Below are 20,144 nucleotides of genomic sequence, written 5' to 3' on the forward strand. Positions count from 1 at the left end.
CGGTAAGTAAACAAATAAACAACATTCGAAACAAAGTGATTGATTTATACCGAGGCATGTACATAAAAAAAATTCACCAAAGTCTATTTCAAATTTTATCAATTACTAGGTTGGTCTTTGTGGAATCCTATCTGGGTAGGTACCGCCCATTCATCAGATATTCTACCTACCCTAAACAGCAATACCTAGTATTGTTGTAGTAGCGTTGCGGTGTAAAGAGTGAATGAGCCGATGTGTCTATAGGCACAAGGGGCATAATATCTTTATTCCCAAGATTGGTAGCGCATATAAAGAATGGTTAATAATTCTTACATCAGGAACGTCTATGTACATTTCCTCGTCCACCTAGCTATAACAAAAAAAATTATGGCTTGTATCGTACCAATTACATCTTTAAATATATTCACGCTACACATACTTAATGCACTGCGTCGCGTTTCAAATAAGACCTTTAGATCCATTTCTTATCATACATTTAATGCATGCACAGACTCACGAAAGTTTCATGCGGATGCTAATCATATTACTGTAGTAATGTATTCAGACTACTTATGAATATAATTAATAAATATATGCATTTGTTTTGTACAAAATAAGTGCTATAACTTATTTAAGTAGTCTATTCTACTTCTTATTGTTACTTCTTATTTTATCTATTTAACTGCCTATTTATTTTGGTACTTTTTTATCAAGAAGAACATAAAAACGTCCATATCAAGTATATGTATGTAAAGCTTAAATAATAATAATAATTACATACAAAGCTATTTAAATTAAAAAAATAAACTACGACAGTAAGTACTCGAACTATGACGGAAGCTTTTTTCTACAATGCATAAACGACAGTTTTTTTTTATTTACCTAAGTAAATCTAATTCTCTTTACACTATTTTTAATCAAGTGAAAAAAAAATATCATAAAATATTTATCACTTTTTAAATTACTATGTCCATATTAAAAACTGCTATAATCTGTTTTACCAGTTTCCCGCTAACTCTAATAGAGACCGCGTCTGACTAGTAATTGCACATTGCGAAACTGTCACAACAGTTTACCGCGTCGCTCTTTTTTTCTTCTATTCTACAGGCGTCACTAGTCCTAGATTCGTACAAGGGCCTACAAAACGGCTCTTGGATAATAACTACGCTAACTGAATTCAATTTAGATGTGAATTTCACATGATTTATAATTTGTTTAAGGTATTTGAAAATTATATTGGAGTTCTAGGCTTTGTAAAAATATTTAGAAAGAGTTAAGAATAGCCTCTTTTTTATTCTACTCTCATTTTTACGATTTTATTGATTGTATTTTCTGCATGCATTATTTTTTTATGAAATAGGTAAACGGGCGGGCAATCAGGTCTTCCGGTGAGTGAGCCAGTGTAACTACTCCTGTAATTACATTGGTTCACTCATCGGACACGCCTACAAACCGGAATATAAGAATACGAAATAATGTAATACGTAAAAGAAAGAATTTTCAAAATCGGTGAACTTGCACAAAAAATTAATAAAGATAAACAAAGAACATTTATTAAAGTCGGTTAAAAATGTAATAAAAATAACATCAATGTTGATTTCATTGTTTGCCATTTTCCATACAAAATAATAAATAGTTTTTATATTGAAATAGTAAAACAAAGAAGCGTGTTTATGTAATTGTAGAACTCACATTTTTTGTATCTAACAATTTAGAATACGTTTCGTGTAGAAACTGAAAATCTAAGAAAAACTATTGGTGAACTAATAATAGGTATAAGTCTCAATGATTTCCGATAATAAAGTTAAATGCAGTTTCAGTTAAATATAAAATGCATCTACTGCGTGGAAAATGAGTCGTTTGCATTTTAATAACTCTAAATGCAATTTGCATACATTACTGTTTTAACTCGAATGTTCTACATAGTATGAAATGTTAGCTTCATGTTAAAAGGAGATGGGTAATTTCACCATTTTTTTGAAGTTAAATATAACTCCAGTAAATATTTTACTGACTAATTTCGCTTCGAAATCGTTTCAAATATATTATTAGACTATATATTAAGGAGGTACACATCTTTTTAAAATATCTATAAAGAGGTGTTCTAATGGTTGGAGATATAAGATAGTTTTTCTCACATTATTCATTGTCGAAATAGACACAAGAGTAGTCAAAGGTTGAATGAACGTTATAAGGATGAGAAAATATAACCGGTCTTTTTCTATGTCAATTAAAATGGTCAAGTTAGTAAGTTGCACATAAGAAAAACCAGGCACACCAGATAAAATTAAATTGATGTGGAAAATTAGTAATTGCGAAAACGGAAGAGTCAAAATAACATATCAGGTTCTAATCTCTCTGCTGACAATAAGCCGATTAATAATAAATCACTTATTTCCTCTCCTACCATCGCTGAATCATCACTGGAAAACAAAGTTGAAGAATTTAATATAAGCTTTAATACTGTAAGTGTTAATGATATATCAATTTCTTTCCGATATAAAGAGAACGGCCCATCAAGGGGATCTCTGTAAAGGCATCATTACATTGCATTATTTTGTTACTTGATCTTATATAACATTGGTAATTCTTTGTAAGGAGTTTCTTTTGCCAGTTCTTCTCAGGTTCGAGTTGTTTATTTCTGAACCGGTGGTACATTTGTAACATCTATATTTAATAAAGATTTTGGTTTGGATTTGACTTAAGTCGCTTATAAATAGTTCGATCTACGACGACGCCCCTCAATCTCTTTCGCAATCGCTTCAGTGCAAGTGTGTGTTGTAAGCTGCTAATGTGATATGAGGAAATATAATTAATCTATTGCGTACCTATGTTTTTATACTTTCCGGATAGGCATATGACTTAACTCCACCTAATGGGTGGATGGTATCCGATAGTCTATTGAGCCAATACAAGAAATGGTACATATTAATTTATGTCATGAACTGGTTTACAATTCAGTAAAAAAATGTAACAGTCTGTAAATATCACATTGCTAGGCAAAAGCTTCCTACTATTGGAGTGAAGAAGGATCTTATGCCAACAAGCTACTCCAATGCATTTTGTTAGAAAAATAATGTAGCAGTATTTGTCGGCTTAAATACAACAGGCAAGCTGGTTAACATACGATTTTTACTTCAACGCCAAGCGAGGTTTTAAACAAATTAAGCAGATGATAACACTTTTAGAACCTGAAATTTTAACATTCCCATATTAAAATTAGATACAATGAGCTTAACATGGGTAAAACTCTTTGTTGATGGCATATTTATTTAAAAAGAATGTGGATCAATTCAATAAATAAGCACAACATAACTTTTAAAAGTTAAAACTTTAAACTGATTTCGGTAAAGTAAGTTTTTGAGTCAAAGTATTTTATAGAATTTCTTCTTAAACTGTACTAACCCTGTCGTCGTCGTAGCGGTCCCGGCTTTATAGGGGTCTACATAAACCTTTATATCATAATACATAACACTGTTAATGTTTTGAGTGTTAAACGACTATTTTTTCCGATTTCTTTAACAATTTCCACAAAACCTTTATTTATTTATTTATTTATTTAGTGTACAGGAAACAAACAGTGAAATAATTACAATAAAATAAAAAATATAAAACAATTCATAAACCAAAACAGTTTCCATTTATAAATTAATCATAAGTAATTACAAAACAAGACATTTTTTATATTTAATAGGTGCAGCCGTGGAGTACCGGCTTAGAATAGTACTCCCCCAATCTCATCCCGTGGGTGTCGTAAGAGGCGACTGAGGGACGGGGAAAAGGGGGGATGGGCAGCAGCGTCCCCCCTCCCATAAACATCTTACCCCCTACTGCGCTCGCCAACACGCCTGCCCAGCGCGGCGAGTATGGGCAAACCCCTCCCTTAATGGCAGATGCGCCCAAAAAAAAGGCCCCCAGTTACCGGCAAGCCCGCTAGGCCCGACCAAGGTAGCGGTCGCGGTATCGGCAGGGCAGGGGGTGCTAAGAATCACCGGTTCACGGCAGGCTACCGTATAAAACGACTGAAAATGGCAACGTATAATGGACGCTCGATGAGGCTGGACCATCACCTCGCCGAATTAGAAGTAGAGTTAAGTCATATAAACTGGCATATACTGGGGTTATCTGAAGTCCGAAGACAGGGGGAGGACACGATAACTCTAGAGTCCGGTAACTTACTCTACTTCCGCGAAGGTGATAACCTCTCCCAGGGTGGTGTCGGTTTTCTTGTCAAAAAGGATCTCATTAGCAGCATTGTGGAAATCAGTAGTGTGTCGAATCGGGTAGCGTACCTTGTCCTAAAACTTTCCGACAGGTACTCCCTGAAGGTTGTACAGGTATATGCGCCAACTTCGACATACTCTGATGATGTGGTCGAAGCGATGTACGAGGACATCGCAAAGGCCCTCAACGACACCTCGAGGGCCCACTACAATGTTGTTATGGGAGACTTTAATGCTAAAGTGGGAGTACAAGATAGCGGTGAATCGAAAGTCGGACCTTACGGCTTGGGCTGCAGAAATCACAGGGGGCAAATGCTGGTAAACTTTCTCGAAGCGCAGGGGCTTTTTTTGATGAATTCTTTCTTTCAAAAGAAGCCTCAGAGGAGGTGGACCTGGCGAAGCCCCGATAACGTGACAAGGAACGAGATAGACTTTATCATTTCGAATAAAAGGCACATATTTAGAGATGTTTCAGTGATCAACAGGTTTAATACCGGAAGTGATCACCGCTTGGTTCGAGGCACTCTAAATATCAACTTAAAAGCCGAAAGATCGAGAATGATGAGGTCTACTCTCCGACCTACCATGCTCCAAGCTGCTCAAGGCTCCGAAAAGTTCCAAATGGAACTTCAAAATCAATTCACCGCGTTGGAAACCATAAGCAGCATTGATGAGAGAACCGACACGCTGGTCAAAATACTGCAAAACACATCCCGCAAGTGTTTTCCGCCACAGAGAAGAGACAACGCACCAAAACTCTCTGCTGAGACACTCGAGCTCATGAGAAAACGACGAGAACTACCATCGTTTTTGTCAGATAAGGCCTTAAACCGAACAATAAAAACGCTGACGCGACGCGATCTCCGACGCTCCAATACCCGTGCCATCAAGGCTGCGATTGAGCAAAATCGGGGATCGAAAGTGTTCGCTCGCAAGTTTGGGAGGCCGCGTCTGACAAAACTTAAAACTGAAAATGGTGGGGTCGTTACCTCTAGGCCTGAGATTATCGGAGAAGTACAGAGGTTTTATGGGCAGTTGTTCTCTTCAAGATCGGATAAACCCGTGGGAATCAGTATTGATGACCAGCGCGCCCCTCTTATGCGCCATTACTCCGAGGAGCTCCCGGTCGTTGACCAAGGAGAGATTAGGGCGGCTCTAGAACAGCTTAAAAACAACAAAGCTCCGGGAGATGACGGAATCACAACAGAGTTGCTTAAGGCAGGCGGGACTCCGGTCCTGAAAGAGCTAGCAAGCCTCTTTAATTCCGTCATCCAACATGGCAAGACCCCGGAAACGTGGAGCGGGAGTGAGGTGGTACTGTTTTTCAAGAAAGGTGATAAAACCCTCTTGAAAAACTACAGACCAATCTCCCTCCTGAGTCACGTGTATAAGCTGTTCTCAAGAGTCGTCACGAACCGTCTCGCCAGACGACTTGACGAGTTCCAGCCCCCAGAGCAAGCCGGCTTTCGATCAGGCTACAGCACCGTGGACCACATCCATACTGTTCGGCAGATTGTGCAGAAGACCGAAGAGTACAATCAGCCGCTGTGTATGGCATTTGTGGACTACGAGAAAGCCTTCGACTCCATCGAAACCTGGGCAGTGCTCGACTCATTGCAGAGATGTCATATCGATTGGAGATATATCGAGGTACTGAGATGTCTGTACAACGCCGCTACAATGACTGTCCACATCCAGGACTGTAAGACGAAGGCGATCCAACTGCGCAGAGGGGTGAGACAGGGGGATGTAATATCCCCGAAACTGTTCACCAACGCGTTGGAAGACGTTTTCAAAACGCTGGATTGGACTAGGTATGGAGTCAATGTAAACGGCGAGTACATCTCACACCTTCGATTTGCCGACGATATCGTCATCATAGCAGAGTCGCTGGAACAACTCACCGAAATGCTGCGTAGCCTAGGCGAGTCTTCCCGGTGTGTCGGTCTCGGTATGAACTTGGACAAGACCAAGGTCATGTTCAATAGGCATGTCGTGCCGGGACCGATATACGTCGAGGGGAAACCTCTCGAAGTTGTTAGTGAATATACCTACCTAGGACAGATAATACAAGTCGGTAGGAACAACTTCGAGAAGGAAGCCGATCGAAGAATTCGCTTGGGATGGGCAGCATTTGGCAACCTTCGTCAAGTCCTCAAGTCGTCTATACCGCAATGTTTGAAGACGAAAGTCTTCAACCAATGCGTCTTACCTGCCATGACATACGGTGCCGAAACGTGGACACTAACTGCGGGACTAGTCCACAAATTCAAAGTCGCTCAGCGTGCTATGGAGCGAGCTATGCTCGGAGTATCTTTGAAGGATAAGATCAGAAATGAGATTATCCGGAAAAGAACCGGAGTCACCGACATAGCTTGCAAAATTAGCAGGCTGAAGTGGCAGTGGGCTGGTCACGTATGTCGTAGGACCGATGGCCGTTGGAGCAGACGAGTCCTAGAGTGGAGACCGCGAATCGGCAAGCGCAGCGTAGGGCGCCCTCCAGCCAGGTGGACCGACGACCTTAAGAAGGTGGCGGGCACCAACTGGATGCGGAAGGCGGAGGACAGGGAGCTTTGGCGCACCTTGGGAGAGGCCTATGTTCAGCAGTGGACAACGATTGGCTGTTGATTGATTGATTGGTGCATGAAATTATATAATTCATTTATATAATTTAATTTAATATAAATTTAATTTTTAAATCAAGAAAACATAATTTAATAATAAATAATCAATTTATAATTAATTAATTAAAAATGCATGAGTAAATTAAGGCTCTTGAGAGTATAATATTTCTTTTACTTGCAGTTTGAATTTTTTAAGGGAGAGATGAAATATATCACATTCAATAAATGTTTTATTGTACTGTTTAGATGATCTATTAATAAATGCATTTGCTGCATATCTTTAATCAATTATACACCTAAACCTTCCTCTTGAATCACTCCGTCCAATGGTGAAGTTTTAGAGTTCATCGCGCTTAGACAGTCAAACGCAACGGGGATACTTTATTTTACAATATGTAATGATATTTCTACAAGTAGACTCATTGTGAATACTAATTTTATAGGATTAAATCGAATATACCATTGGAATGAAGATTCTAACGAGAAGGACAGACATTTACTACTCATTTTCTTAAATAAAATTACATAATTGACCGTATAATTTTTATATATCCTGTAATCAACGAATACAAACATCAGCATAATTTTATTGTCTATAATGTATTAAGTAGTATGGTCTTATTTATATAGTATTTATGTATATTTTATAAATTGCCAAAGTTAAAATGTCTGCGGAATATAATTATATAAACGAACACCCCAGGAAGGATTTATTGCGGAGTCGAAAACATTTTATTAAGTTTATCTTTACCGTTATTTGAATAAACACGAAGACTATTGAAACGGGCAAAATGATTATGAAAACACATAATATTGCTATATATATATTACATATATAAGTGTAAGTCCATTGTTAAAAACGTCTCGAAGCTACAGCTCTTTTTTTGTAATTGATTTAGATAGTACATACAAGCAAAAGTTAGTCATGAAGAGTGCAATACACCAAGTATAAATAATGAAGGAGAAACATTCAATGATATAAAATAAATATTATTCTCGGATTTTTCGGAAAAAGAAATATTTTATTCATTAAAAATACTCATATTAGGAAAATGTATTACTAATATGATGATGTTTAGTAGTTATATATTACAAACGACAGCTACCTAAATTATTAACAAATCACTCAATCAATGGCACAAATTAAATTAATATATATTAATTTTAAGAAAATGGTTTAAAATAATCATTTATAGGTATTTTATTCGCAACATCATATTACTCTAGTTATTGTTACTATTTGATTTCATTTTTATGAAATTTTTAGCTCAAAAAAACGTTAAAATTAAATATACATGAAACCTATTTGCAAAGTTTAATGTAATTTGAGATTTAGAATTGTAAGAAGCCAAATTTATATTAGCTAATTACTAATTACATAACGGGTATTTCTATATCATATGTTATTTGACTAAATACACAAATAATGCTTATGCTTTAAAGAACTTTGTGCGCATGGTCACACTCATATGTACTCGTTATCTGTATATTGCCTTTAAACACTTGTGCACTTTTCCTGCGCATGTAACTAGTTCATGACATGCGACGTGATGGCCGGATTTCAGTCAAGCGTTTGATTTTTATATCTTGCGTGCGTGCTCATGGGCCACATTATGGTATATGAACATAGTCAACTTACCCTTCAAACCAGAATCCAACGTTACTAAGTATTGCTATTTTCCGGAATATCTGTTAAAAGGTTATAGGTTATATATTCGAAATCCTAGTTTAATCAAATAAAAAATCTATGCTTAGATATTGTGGCTCGATCGTACTGTTGAACTACTACTATACTGTGGATGCCATATTACTTTGTGGTAACGCTGTTTTCCTATGTTAAGCCTAAGAGAGAGTACTAGAGAAATATCATTTGTTAGTAAAATGACGTAGGTCCTTGTCAGTGGATCCCGTTACACGAACGTATGCTATGCGGCTTAAAATATGATATATTTGCCCTACACAAACAAGTGTTCTACTGAGCGTCAAATATATATAATAAAGAATAAATGTCTGCTTCAATAAGTGTTAACTGTCTATTCATAACTTAATTTTTTATTTTTTAATTAATAAGGTATAAACATTCGCCAATCGATCTATTCGCCCACCCAGTAAAGTGCTAAGGGAGTGCCTCGTTGGTCTGCAGACCTCGGGGTCCTAGGTTCAAATCCCAGGGCCAATAAAAAGTTATTAAGTTTTTCAGACCGGAATCTGGAAGTTGGACGGGTGACAGGGAACACTCCTGTGCCTCGGAAATCACGAAAGTCGTTGGTTCTGCGCTTGAACTCTTTCCGGTCGTGTCGGATTGTCGTCTTATCAGATTATGAATGTTAAGGAATAGAGAGTGCAGCCGTGTTTGCGCACACACTTGTGCACTTTAATAAGTCCTGCCCAATTCGCCATAGATGAAATCGGACCGGAGGACGTTATTATTATCGAAGTGCTAAGGTCATATAATAATATATATGCATAAAGCACATGCCCTGCGTATTTTTTATGCGTTTATTTATTAAAAGTTTCTGTTTTTGGCTTCTATATGTGAGTGGTGGCTCATCGTACATTTGTCCTATATTATGTGACAGACCTCTTGGAAAGGGTGGCCCGTTACCGCACCAAATCCAATATGTTTTTATATATCGTTATAAAGTTTTATATAATAAAAAAAAATATTTAATTAAAAGTTTTATCCGTGCAGTGACGGAGAAAGAATACATTTCACTGCCCCTCTCTTTCCCATGGGTGTCGTAAGAGGCGACTAAGGGACATCTGAGCGACCATCTGCTCATCTGGTGGTAGGATGCTAATATCCGCCTGGCTTGTTACCACCGTACGCATGGTGAAAAACTCGTGAAGTGGCTTGCAGCCGCGTTTCGAAGTCAGCCAGCGTACAGCCAGTGCACGAGCGAGTATTGCCGCGATGGGTGTTGGTCCGGTGGAAACGGCTGTTGAACCAATGCCGGGGGAAACTGTATTGACCTGCCGGACAGGGAGACCTGAAGAAACGGCTGTTCCGCTGGCCGCCCGTGGCATAGTACAGGGGCCCGAGCGTGCGTAGCCAGCTCGCGAGGCTGCCCCACCAGGCCACGCATAATCTCGGGGTGGACCGTCGTGCCGGTTGGTGACCGGAAGGTGGGGTCCCGGCGGCCACTTCCGGGGGGGTTCGGGGGCCCTTCCGTCCGGCGGATCAGTATATTTTCCTTTTTGGCAAACATTTGGGAAAACACGCCTCCATACTTTGCCCATCCCTATCGTGGCAATACGTCGCTCGCTTCACGTCTCTTCCTTATTTTTCCAAATGGTAGCGCAAATAAGAAATAACGGTCGTTCAGCGGTGCACACCCCCACCATACCCACGCTGTTTGAGGTCGAGTTCTCTAACATCCGAGGACTCCACGCTAACCTCAACGCTGTCCACCACCATCTCGAGACAGCACGGCCAGCGATGTTGTTTCTCACGGAGACGCAAATACTCCGCCCTGCCGACACCAGCTACCTTAACTATCCCGGCTACATGCTTCAAGAATCTTTTAAAGCGAAAGCCGGAGTATGCTTGTTCGTCAGGGCGGATGTTTGTTGTCACCGATTGCGCTGCTTGGAGGACCCCTCCTTCTCCATGTTGGTGGTACGTGTGGACCTGGTTCGTCAGAGTCGAGTCTACGTGTGCCTCTACAGATCCCACAATGGTGACTTGGAGACAAGCCGATTATTTGACCATCTTAGTCGGGTGGCAGATGCTGCGCAAGAGCAGTTTCCTAACGCGGAATTGGTGTTTTTGGGGGATTTTAATGCTCACCATGAATCATGGTTGAAATCCCTCAAAACTGACCATGCTGGAAGAACTGCTCATGCTTTTGCTCTCACACACGACTTGACCCAACTGGTTGATCAGCCCACCAGGATCCCAGACATTGATGGGCAAGCGCCTTCTCTACTGGATCTTCTGCTGACTTCTCACCCGGTGGAATATCAGGTTGTGGTTCAAGCTCCACTTGGTTCTTCGGATCACGGCCTTATATCAACCCAAGTGCCACAGGCCAAGCTGCCGCCATCAGCGGTATGCAAACGTCGCGTTTGGCACTATAAGTCGGCAGATTGGGACGGTATGCGCGATTACTATGCGTCAGTCCCTTGGAAGGAACGTTGCTTCAGTGGGAATGACCCGACAGCTAGTGCCGCTGCTGTTGCTGATGAGATCATGTTAGGAATGGAATACTACATTCCTCGCTCAGATCTCATCAATAGGGGTACGCGTAACCGTTGGTTTACTCGTGAATGTGCCGACGCTGTGTCATCTAAGCAGGCAGCATATCGCGCGTGGATCAACGGCTGCATTAGCGGGGCATCTAACATTGACTCACTGAAAGCAAACTGCAATAAAAATTCCAAGTCCTGTAGGAAGGCATACACGAGAGCGGATGCACAGCGCATTGTACAGATTGGTCATGACCTTATTTCGCATCCTAGGGGCTCCCGTAGCTTCTGGCGTCTGACCAAGTCTGTGCAAAACAATTTCTGCCAACCTTCGCTACCACCGCTCAGAAATCCGGACGGATCGCTAGCTCACAGTCCGCAGGAGAAAGCCGACCTCCTGGCTAAACTCTTTGCCGACAACTCTGTGATCGATGATTGTAGTGCGCAGCCACCAACAATACCTTCATGTGGCCACACGATGCCTGACATCAAAATCAGGCAACGTGATGTGCGTGCGGAGCTGCAGTCACTCGATATACGGAAAGCTAGCGGTCCCGATGGAATACCAGCCATTGTGCTGAAGAAGTGCGTGGCGGAGCTGTCTCCTGTGTTAACGCGCCTGTTCCAACTTTCTCTCTCTTCGGGATGTGTGCCGGAGGCTTGGAAAAGAGCTAATGTGCAAGCGGTTCCCAAAAAAGGGGATCGGTCTGACCCGGCAAATTATCGGCCAATAGCTATCACCTCAGTACTTTGTAAGGTGATGGAACGGATTTTAAACAACCAACTGATCCATTACCTAGAAGATCACTGTCTAATTAATGATCGTCAGTACGGGTTTCGACCAAAACGGTCCACAGGTGATCTTCTAGCGTACGTAACGCACCTCTGGGGTGAAGCTATCGACAAGCATGGAGAATCGTTGGCTGTCAGCCTCGATATCTCCAAGGCTTTCGACAGGGTCTGGCACAGAAGTCTTCTCTCCAAGCTACCGGCATATGGTCTGCCTGCTCAGCTATGCACCTGGATTGCCAGCTTCCTACACAAGCGTAGCCTTCGTGTTTTAGTAGATGGTTGCGCTTCACAATTCTATGTAGTGAATGCTGGGGTCCTCCAGGGATCTGTGCTATCTCCCACACTCTTTCTTTTGCATATCAATGATATGCTCTCTCTTGGGAACATACATTGCTATGCAGATGATAGTACAGTGCATGGTGGATACCACGGACGCGCAGTGGCTGGGCGGGCGGAAACTGAGGAGAGGCAGGAGAATCTTGTCATTGAACTCGATAGGACATTAGAGCTCATCACCAAATGGGGTTCTGATAATCTTGTTGAGTTTAATGCCAAGAAAACACAGGTGTGCGCTCTCACAGCGAAAAAGTCACCATTTTACCCTCATCCCTCCCTCTGTGGCACACCGCTGATGATACAAAGCAAAATCGCCATGCTGGGGATGGACGTTCGCTGCGACCTTAGTCCAAGGGATTACATCGAGGCTATTATAAAAACAGCTTCACGAAAACTCGGAGTTCTGAACAAGGTGCGGCGTTTTTTCACGCCACAACAACTGTGCCTGTTATACAAAACGCAGGTACGGTCTTGCGTTGAATATTGCTCGCATCTTTGGGATGGCTCCGCTAAGTACCTAATGGAGGCCTTGGACCGGTTGCAGCGACGTGCAGTACGCATTATTGGCGACGTAAAGGTCACAAACACCCTTGAACCTTTACAATTGCGTCGCGAGATAACAGCACTGAGCGCTTTCTATCGTCTGTATCACGGCGAGTGCTCTGAGGAATTATTCTCTCTAATTCCTGCTTCCCCCTTCCTTCTTAAGTCCACGCGAGCTGGTTCTCGATGTCACCGCCTAACTGTGACATCAATTCCATCGCGCACAAAGAAATTTGGCAACTCCTTTCTTTGCCGCACTACCAAAGAATGGAATTCCTTACCAGCTCACGTGTTCCCCTCCTCTTACAACCCGGGTTCCTTCAAACGAGGCGTGAAGAGGCATCTTGCGGGCCGGCAAGGCGGGGACGGCTAGTACAGAACATTCTTCCCGACTGTACTGGCCGTCGTCGCGTTTGGACTCTACTACCACTTACCATCAGGTGGAGTAGAGTCATTTGCCATCCCGGGGCATATAAAAAAAAAGTGTTCGTTTCAACTATTTGTAGTTGACAAATAATACAAGGTGTACATTAATAATAAACTAAGCGTAGTACTGTTCGCTCCCGTTATCCGTGCTTCGCTTACACCGCGGCATTTTTCTTACTTTTTGCGTTATCATACCAGTCCTTAGTTCTAAACGAAAGGTCCGATTTATATAATTTTAAATATGAATTTACATATGTATAATCAACGTTTATTACAATGCTATTTAATTGCATCATCATTGTAGTATACAGGTGTAGTATACAGGGGCGGAGTGGGGGGCATTCGATGTTCGACTGGCGTAGCGTGCGTACAAGTTTCATTGCTTGGTGTGTATATCTAGTGACAGTGGTTGGTGTTATCAAGCATTTTACAATCATCATCTTTCGATTCTACCCATATTTTTATTAACTAATATGAACAAAAAATTGTAATTTAATTATAATAGGTAGAAGTATAGCCTCGTGGATTTTTTGTAGGTAATAATGACTGATAATAATACTATAAACATGCAATACATTATTTTAGGCATCATCAATAGTATTCGTAGCGCTCGCAAATATCGACTTTTATTGGAAAAATATATATACAGTTACATTTGGTTACATTTGGTTACATTATTACGATTTTCATATGGATCTCTTATTTTTTTTAAATAAAACATTGCATTACTTATTGATTATTTAGCTTTAATTTAAAGTAGCATTCTGTAGGTAAAGGGATTTTTTCGGTGTAGTAGTTTTTAAGTTTATCCATAACAAACAAACTCCAATTTTACGTCTTTATAATATTAATATAGATAAATAAATAAATTTTGCAATAGGAAAAGCTACCTAGAAGTAGGTCGCCTTGTTGTTATTTGTAATTTCTGTTTAACTTTGTATGTCTTATTGTATTCTCTTCTATAGCTAAATTTTCGATAAAACAAAGCTAAATATTGTTTTGTTATTATTGTATGAGAGTGTTGATAATCGGTTCAGATCGATTGAGACAAACCTTTGTAATATAAATAGCGCCATCTATGATTTTTTTGAGTAACAACTGTACACGACACTAACTTATCTGTTCATTGGCTTCAATAGCCACTGGGTCACAGAGACCCTAGCCCTTTGGGCCTGAATGAAATGACGCGACGGTCAAAACCGTCGAGGAGGAATAGCCCGGGTAAAGGGGGCAACCCCGAGGCCCGTACCCAGACTGGCCTCGGCCAGCCAGGATGTACCAACTCTCTCTTTTATCTGTTCATGCAGCTGTGCACAAGTGCTAATAAGATATTTTTCTGCGGTAAAATTTAGCCAATATTTTAAGTTAGACCTCATTCAATTCCGTGCAGTAGTTTTTGCGTCATGCGGGTACAAATATACAGACAGACGGATAGAGATTTTTTTTTAAAAACTGTTATTTTTGGCTTCTATTGCTTTAATAAAGACCCCCAGATTCGTTTTTTCCAATATATTTAATGTACACACATCGGCCTGTTACAGGTAGGTATATTATTATTATTATAGGTATAAAATAAATATAACTGATATTTGACAAATAATTTATTATTATCATGTAAAATTGTACAATTCCATGTGATTTACCCATAAAAATGAGTCGTAAGTTATTTCTGAAAACATTACAAAAATAAGCAGTATGTCTATTACGTAACTTCGATTGCAATGAGTTTCAATCGCGTCAATGTCAAAGTGACAGTTTAGAGAAACTAATAGACGCAATGACGATTTACATTACAAATGGTTTAGACAGAGATAGAATTATCAAATCTTTTGTCCCTTATCGCGTAACCAGTTTTGGTGTTTGTTTCGCTACTCAAGTACCGAACTTGACAGTTGGTGCGTTCATTGTGTTTTTTGTTCAATTTTCGCTTATTTTTATGTTAGAAAACAATTCTAATCCAGTGAAAAGGCCGAGAAACAATCCTTATATCATATCGATGGTTATACAATGGTGCATTATTTTAATGGTGCATATTTATGCCATAGCTTGACGGAACCTTATATTGCATTAAAATCCTGAAGATAAAAGGATTTTCCAGTTTTTACAATTCATAACCTATAATTATTTATCATGTAAGCCTGCCTGCCAGCGTCAGCTAAAAAAAATGTCCCGATTTATGATAAAAAATATCGACTCGTCGGCAGTGTAAATAAATAAATAAATACGGAGTCCAATAATAACCTAAAGTGCTTCGTTATATGTAAATATTTTTTTAATTTATTCATTCTCCTATTTATAATTTCCTAACGACAATACTATTCAATATTCTTCATGAATTTATAATATTATTAGATGCTGAGTCAATAGGTTAACATAGAAATATATGTGGCAACCATTCTTTCTGACATCTGAGGAGAATGCTAAGTCCAGTCCAGTACTATATCAAAGTAATTGATAACGGAAACAAAAACAAACAATGCAACGGTTTTTGGGTGTAGTAGGAAAACAAAAAAAAAATTAATGAAAAAAAATGTGTAATAAATATTAAAAAGTAAAATTTAATAATCTTATTTTGTCTTAATTAAATCCTGAAAATTATTTATCTCCCAAAACAGGGAATGCAGTTACTATGGCAACATTATACGCACACATTGACAAACTCTGTCTCAATCGCGGTTTCACGGCCCCTTGGTCTATTTGTTTCTCTGTCTACGTTCCTGTTACATTTTTGTTGCAATCATAATTTGATACTCATCAGTCGTTCGCTCTTGACAGGGTGGTCGTGGTTGACGATGACGCATCGTTTTTGGCTAATGTAGCCCCCGCTTTGTGTCTCCATTTGATGCGGTCTTCAGCATCTCTAGAACATTGGACTATGGAGGTCTGTGTTGCAGCTTTTATAATGTCTGTCCAACGCTTGGGTACTCGACCGCGCGACCGCTTGCCTTCCACTTGCCCTTGGACAACGAGTCGTTCCATGGAGTGTTCATTTCGAACAATGTGTCCGAAGTATTTAAGAATTCGTGTTTGCACAGTCGTCTTTTTTTGATATTTAGTTCCTCCAAGATCGAGATGTTAGTCCGAAATGCTGTCCAAGGGATCCGCAGCAGTCGCCGCCAACACCACATTTCGAGTGCGTCAATTTTGCGTCGTTCTTTCTGTCGAACCGTCCATGTTTCTGCGCCGTAAAGAAATATAGGGAAGACCTGGCTTCTCATCAGGCGGACTTTGGTGGCTTTTGTTATATTGCGGTTGCACCAGACTCTTTTTAGCCTATCAACAGCAGACCTTGTGATAGCACATCTTTGAATCTCGTCCTCACATCCACCAGTGTTCGTGATCGTGGAGCCGATGTACACGTAGCTTTGAACTACTTCACAGTTGTCAATCATAGATATATCTGGGTGATTCAGTTCAGCACGGTCCACGATCATCATCTTGGTTTTGACTCTATTGATCGCAAGTCCAAAGGAGAGGCTTATTGTTTCCAGGCGTGTCAGCAAGTGTTCCATGTCTTCTTTTGTTTGAGCGAGAAGAGTAGTGTCATCGGCGTATCTTAAATTGGATATCTTACGACCTCCTACTGAAACCCCCTTGTCCCCTTGCTCCAAAAATATTCTCATAATACACTCCGTATATATGTTGAACAGGAGTGGAGAGAGTATGCAGCCTTGCCGAACACCAGCATGTGTCTGAAAGCCTTTTGAGTCAATGTCGTCTATACGAACAGTCGCAGTCCCGTCCTCGTATAGTCGGCAAATGAGACGAACTAGGTGGGTAGGTACTCCCATTTGTATGAGTACGTCCCATAATTTGTGCCATTTCACGCTGTCGAAGGCCTTGCGAAAGTCGACGAAGCAGATATAGAGCGGGCTGTTAAACTCTAGACTTTTCAATTATCTGTCGAAGAATTAAAATCTGCTTGCCCTTGTCCCTCGACCCTTGATGAATCCTGCTTGCTCCATAGCTATTTCAGGTTTCAGAAAAGCTTGCAGTCTGGTGTTGATGATATGAAGGAGTACTTTGCTGGCGTGTGATATCAAGGCTATTAGTATGTTGTTGTTGCATTTCTTTGTTGATCCCTTCTTATGCGATGGTATAAACACGGAGTGTGTCCAGTCTTTTGGTTACTTTTCTGTTTCCCAGACACGATTACAGATAGTGTGTAGCATATCAACTCCGTATTCAGCCATTGCTTTAAAGATTTCTATTGGGATTTCGTCAGCTCCTACAGCATTATTGCTCTTCAGGTGATCGATTGCGGCTCGAACTTCACTTTTCAGTATAGCTGGTTCCATGGTATTATATGCAGTCTGTGAGAAAAACTTGCATGATAATCCTATGTTGTCATCCGTAAATAGTTGCTCGCAATATCCTTTCCACACACCAACAATATCCTTGATTTCGATTACAGTAACTCCATTGAAATCCTCGATAGCCCAAGTTTTGAGTTTAAATTGACGAGTTATGCTACGAATCTTCTTATACAAGTCTTTCATTTCGTTGCGTTCTACGTTTTTTTCTAACTCTAGACAGATGTTTTTGAGATAGTTGTTACTATCTTTGCGAGATTAAGATTGAATCTGCGCACTCATCAAATTTAAGTCTTGGACAGATGTACCCTTGGCTTTCATCTTACGACGCTTCTCAACGAGTCGCCAGGTGTCATCTGACATCCAATGCTGGTGCTTAACCTTAGTTCGGGTAGGCTGTGTTGAGTGAACAATTGTTTTTATTTGCTCTTTTGCAGATTGCCAGAGTGAGTCAGGATCATCACCTAGTGCTTTGGATTTCCATGTATTGGATTCCATTATATGTACTATCAACTAATAGTTTGTTAATAAAAGCAGTTTGGTCCACTATTTCTAGCTTCTTGCTAGTTTTGCGAGGTATGGAGCTACGTAACTTAAGTTTGAGGTTGCATACGAGAAGTTGATGGTCAGACTGACAGTCAGCTCCAGGAAGTGTGTGTGCGTTCATAATTGAGCTTCGCCATCTAGATCTTATAAGTATATAGTCAATCTGATTCCGATGTTTTCCATCAGGGGTCGTCCAGGTATACAGCCGTCTGTGGTGTTGCTGGAATACTGTATTTATGATGGTGAGGTTGTTGTCAGCTGCGAATTGGAGTAATCTCTCCCCTCTAGCATTTCTTTCGCCGAGACCATACTTGCCTGCAATATTCCGCAAGCCCACATCCATCCGTGTATCACCCACCTTTGCATTATAATCGCCAAGTATAATTACTACTATTTTATTTATTACTACTATTTGGTATTTTTGCTATTGAAGATTCAATGTCATTGTAGAAACTTTCTACATCTTCATCTTTCGCCGCACTGGTGGGTGCATATACCTGTATAATATTCAATGGGGTGGGAGATGCACCGAGCTCCATTGTTATAATTCTGTCGCTGACAGGGTTATAACCTAGAACTGCCTTAGTCCATTGTTTGGAAATTGCAATGGCCACTCCAGCGTAACTACTGGAATCGTGTCTTGAATAATAGATGGTATGTTTAACTAAGTCTCGGTGGCCACTATTTTTCCAGTGAGTTTCGCTTAAACCGGTAATAATGGAGTCACATCGTTGGAGCTCATGATCCAAGATGTGTAATTTACCCTCATCAAGGAGTCCTCGTACATTCCATGTGCCTATACGGGTGTTCTTGCGCAATTGGAATTGTTGTCTTCCAGTCTTGCTTTCCGGGGGATGCCTGGTTGCCTACATTCCCCCGGCCGGTAGCCAATTTCACACTTTGAGTCCCGGAAAACCCAAAGCGCCGGTCGCTACGCGGATCATCAGGCAAACGCACGTTTCTATTGTCTTGCATTTTTCATCGTCCAACTCTCGTGGGAATAGATAATGTAGTATCGCGGTACTACAGACTTGATGCCCGTAGAAATCTGTTAGTGAACCGATTCAGAACATATGGTTCTTGCGCTTCACCACAGTACTGGTGGTTACCGCTGCCCTCCACCAGGATTCAGGTACTACGCCCCTGTGGCTCGCCTCCTCCGCTGGTTGGACCGTACCGACAACTATTGTCTCCGCTTTTCTCCACCGTTGAGGTCTTCACCCGTAACGCTGGGCACAGATTCTGCATTATACCCCGCAGAGCTGGATCCCTGCTGAACTTCGCCATCTAGACACTCCGGCTTATTGGAGTGTAAGACCTCCGCGACGTGGACGCGCCAGGCAGGAATTGCCCAAGTGAAGAGTAAAGAAGGTGGCTCTACTCCCCCAGGGGCCGGGTTAATGGACATGTATGCCATGCCATGCCATGCCCATGCCCAAAAGTCCATAATTTGATAGTAACATTTTAATATTGATAAAATAGTATTATATGAAAATAGATCAGTCTAGAGAACTAGGCTCTATTGCTATTAAAATATAATACAATAACGATTAACATTATTATTAATATTAAAAGAACTCGAATTTTATTTTTGACTATTTGCTGTAGCGTGTTATTAACTCACGGAGATTTTGTTAAATTAAATTTCTTGATTTGCGGCCTTAGCGGCACATCTGCTCTTTCGCCTCCTTCGCCACTGCAGATCTGAACGCTATAAAATTATTTATTACTCATTTAAGAGCTATTGCGAGGAATTCGTACCTTTGTTTGAGGACCTGAATAGACTTGGCTAAAAATGCTGATTTTTACCCTTGTAACCGTAATATAAAAACTCATTGATAGATAACTTTTTTATATCTCAATATTGATTTTTGATATATTGATTTCAATTAAATAATCCACAATGATAAAACAAAAAATAAGACTATTGAAAAAGCTTCGATATTTCATCGATTTTTATTAACCAATATTAAAATTCAAATAGTTATGATAGGAGAAAAAAACCAAACCGAAAAATGGTAGTATGTATTTTAAGTTTACTAAACCATTACATATCTGATAAGGAAAACAATCAACTTAATAAAACGACATGAGTTTATGGGTGATTCACTAAGACCTACGTATCGCGGGTTTTGCTTTAACCGCGGCCATTTTGTTTAGTGTTGCAGTATAAA

At 40.3% G+C, this 20,144-nt stretch overlaps 3 protein-coding genes across 3 annotated transcripts in view; 1 reads left to right on the top strand and 2 right to left on the bottom strand.

Moving 5' to 3' along the window:
- Nucleotides 1-20,144, bottom strand: part of LOC126769018 (3-oxoacyl-[acyl-carrier-protein] reductase FabG-like) — a 134,884-nt gene that overhangs the window by 98,259 nt on the left and 16,481 nt on the right. The window lies entirely within an intron of this gene.
- The window catches only part of LOC126769026 (uncharacterized), a 158,866-nt gene that overhangs the window by 3,429 nt on the left and 135,293 nt on the right, over nucleotides 1-20,144 (top strand). The window lies entirely within an intron of this gene.
- On the bottom strand, nucleotides 17,885-18,945 carry LOC126769217 (craniofacial development protein 2-like). The gene is made up of 3 exons (XM_050487854.1): nucleotides 18,773-18,945; nucleotides 18,377-18,609; nucleotides 17,885-18,285 (listed from the first exon to the last, which is right to left on the bottom strand). Exons 1-3 carry the CDS (start codon nucleotides 18,943-18,945, stop codon nucleotides 17,885-17,887), a joined length of 807 nt encoding a protein of 268 aa, XP_050343811.1.

This window comes from Nymphalis io, chromosome 6 (assembly GCF_905147045.1).
Source record: "Nymphalis io chromosome 6, ilAglIoxx1.1, whole genome shotgun sequence".
In the NCBI taxonomy this organism is placed as follows: Eukaryota; Metazoa; Arthropoda; class Insecta; order Lepidoptera; family Nymphalidae; genus Nymphalis; species Nymphalis io.

What these genes read in the sequence shown, in the direction of transcription:
- LOC126769217 (XM_050487854.1), bottom strand. Translation starts at nt 18,945, where the DNA reads ATGCAAGACAATAGAAACGTGCGTTTGCCTGATGATCCGCGTAGCGAC. An exon ending in CCAATTGCGCAAGAACACCC is followed by an intron (nt 18,610 to 18,772) that starts GTATAGGCACAT and finishes CTATTATTCAAG; the next exon opens with ACACGATTCCAGTAGTTACG. An exon ending in AGCAAAAATACCAAATAGTA is followed by an intron (nt 18,286 to 18,376) that starts GTAATAAATAAA and finishes GGAATATTGCAG; the next exon opens with GCAAGTATGGTCTCGGCGAA.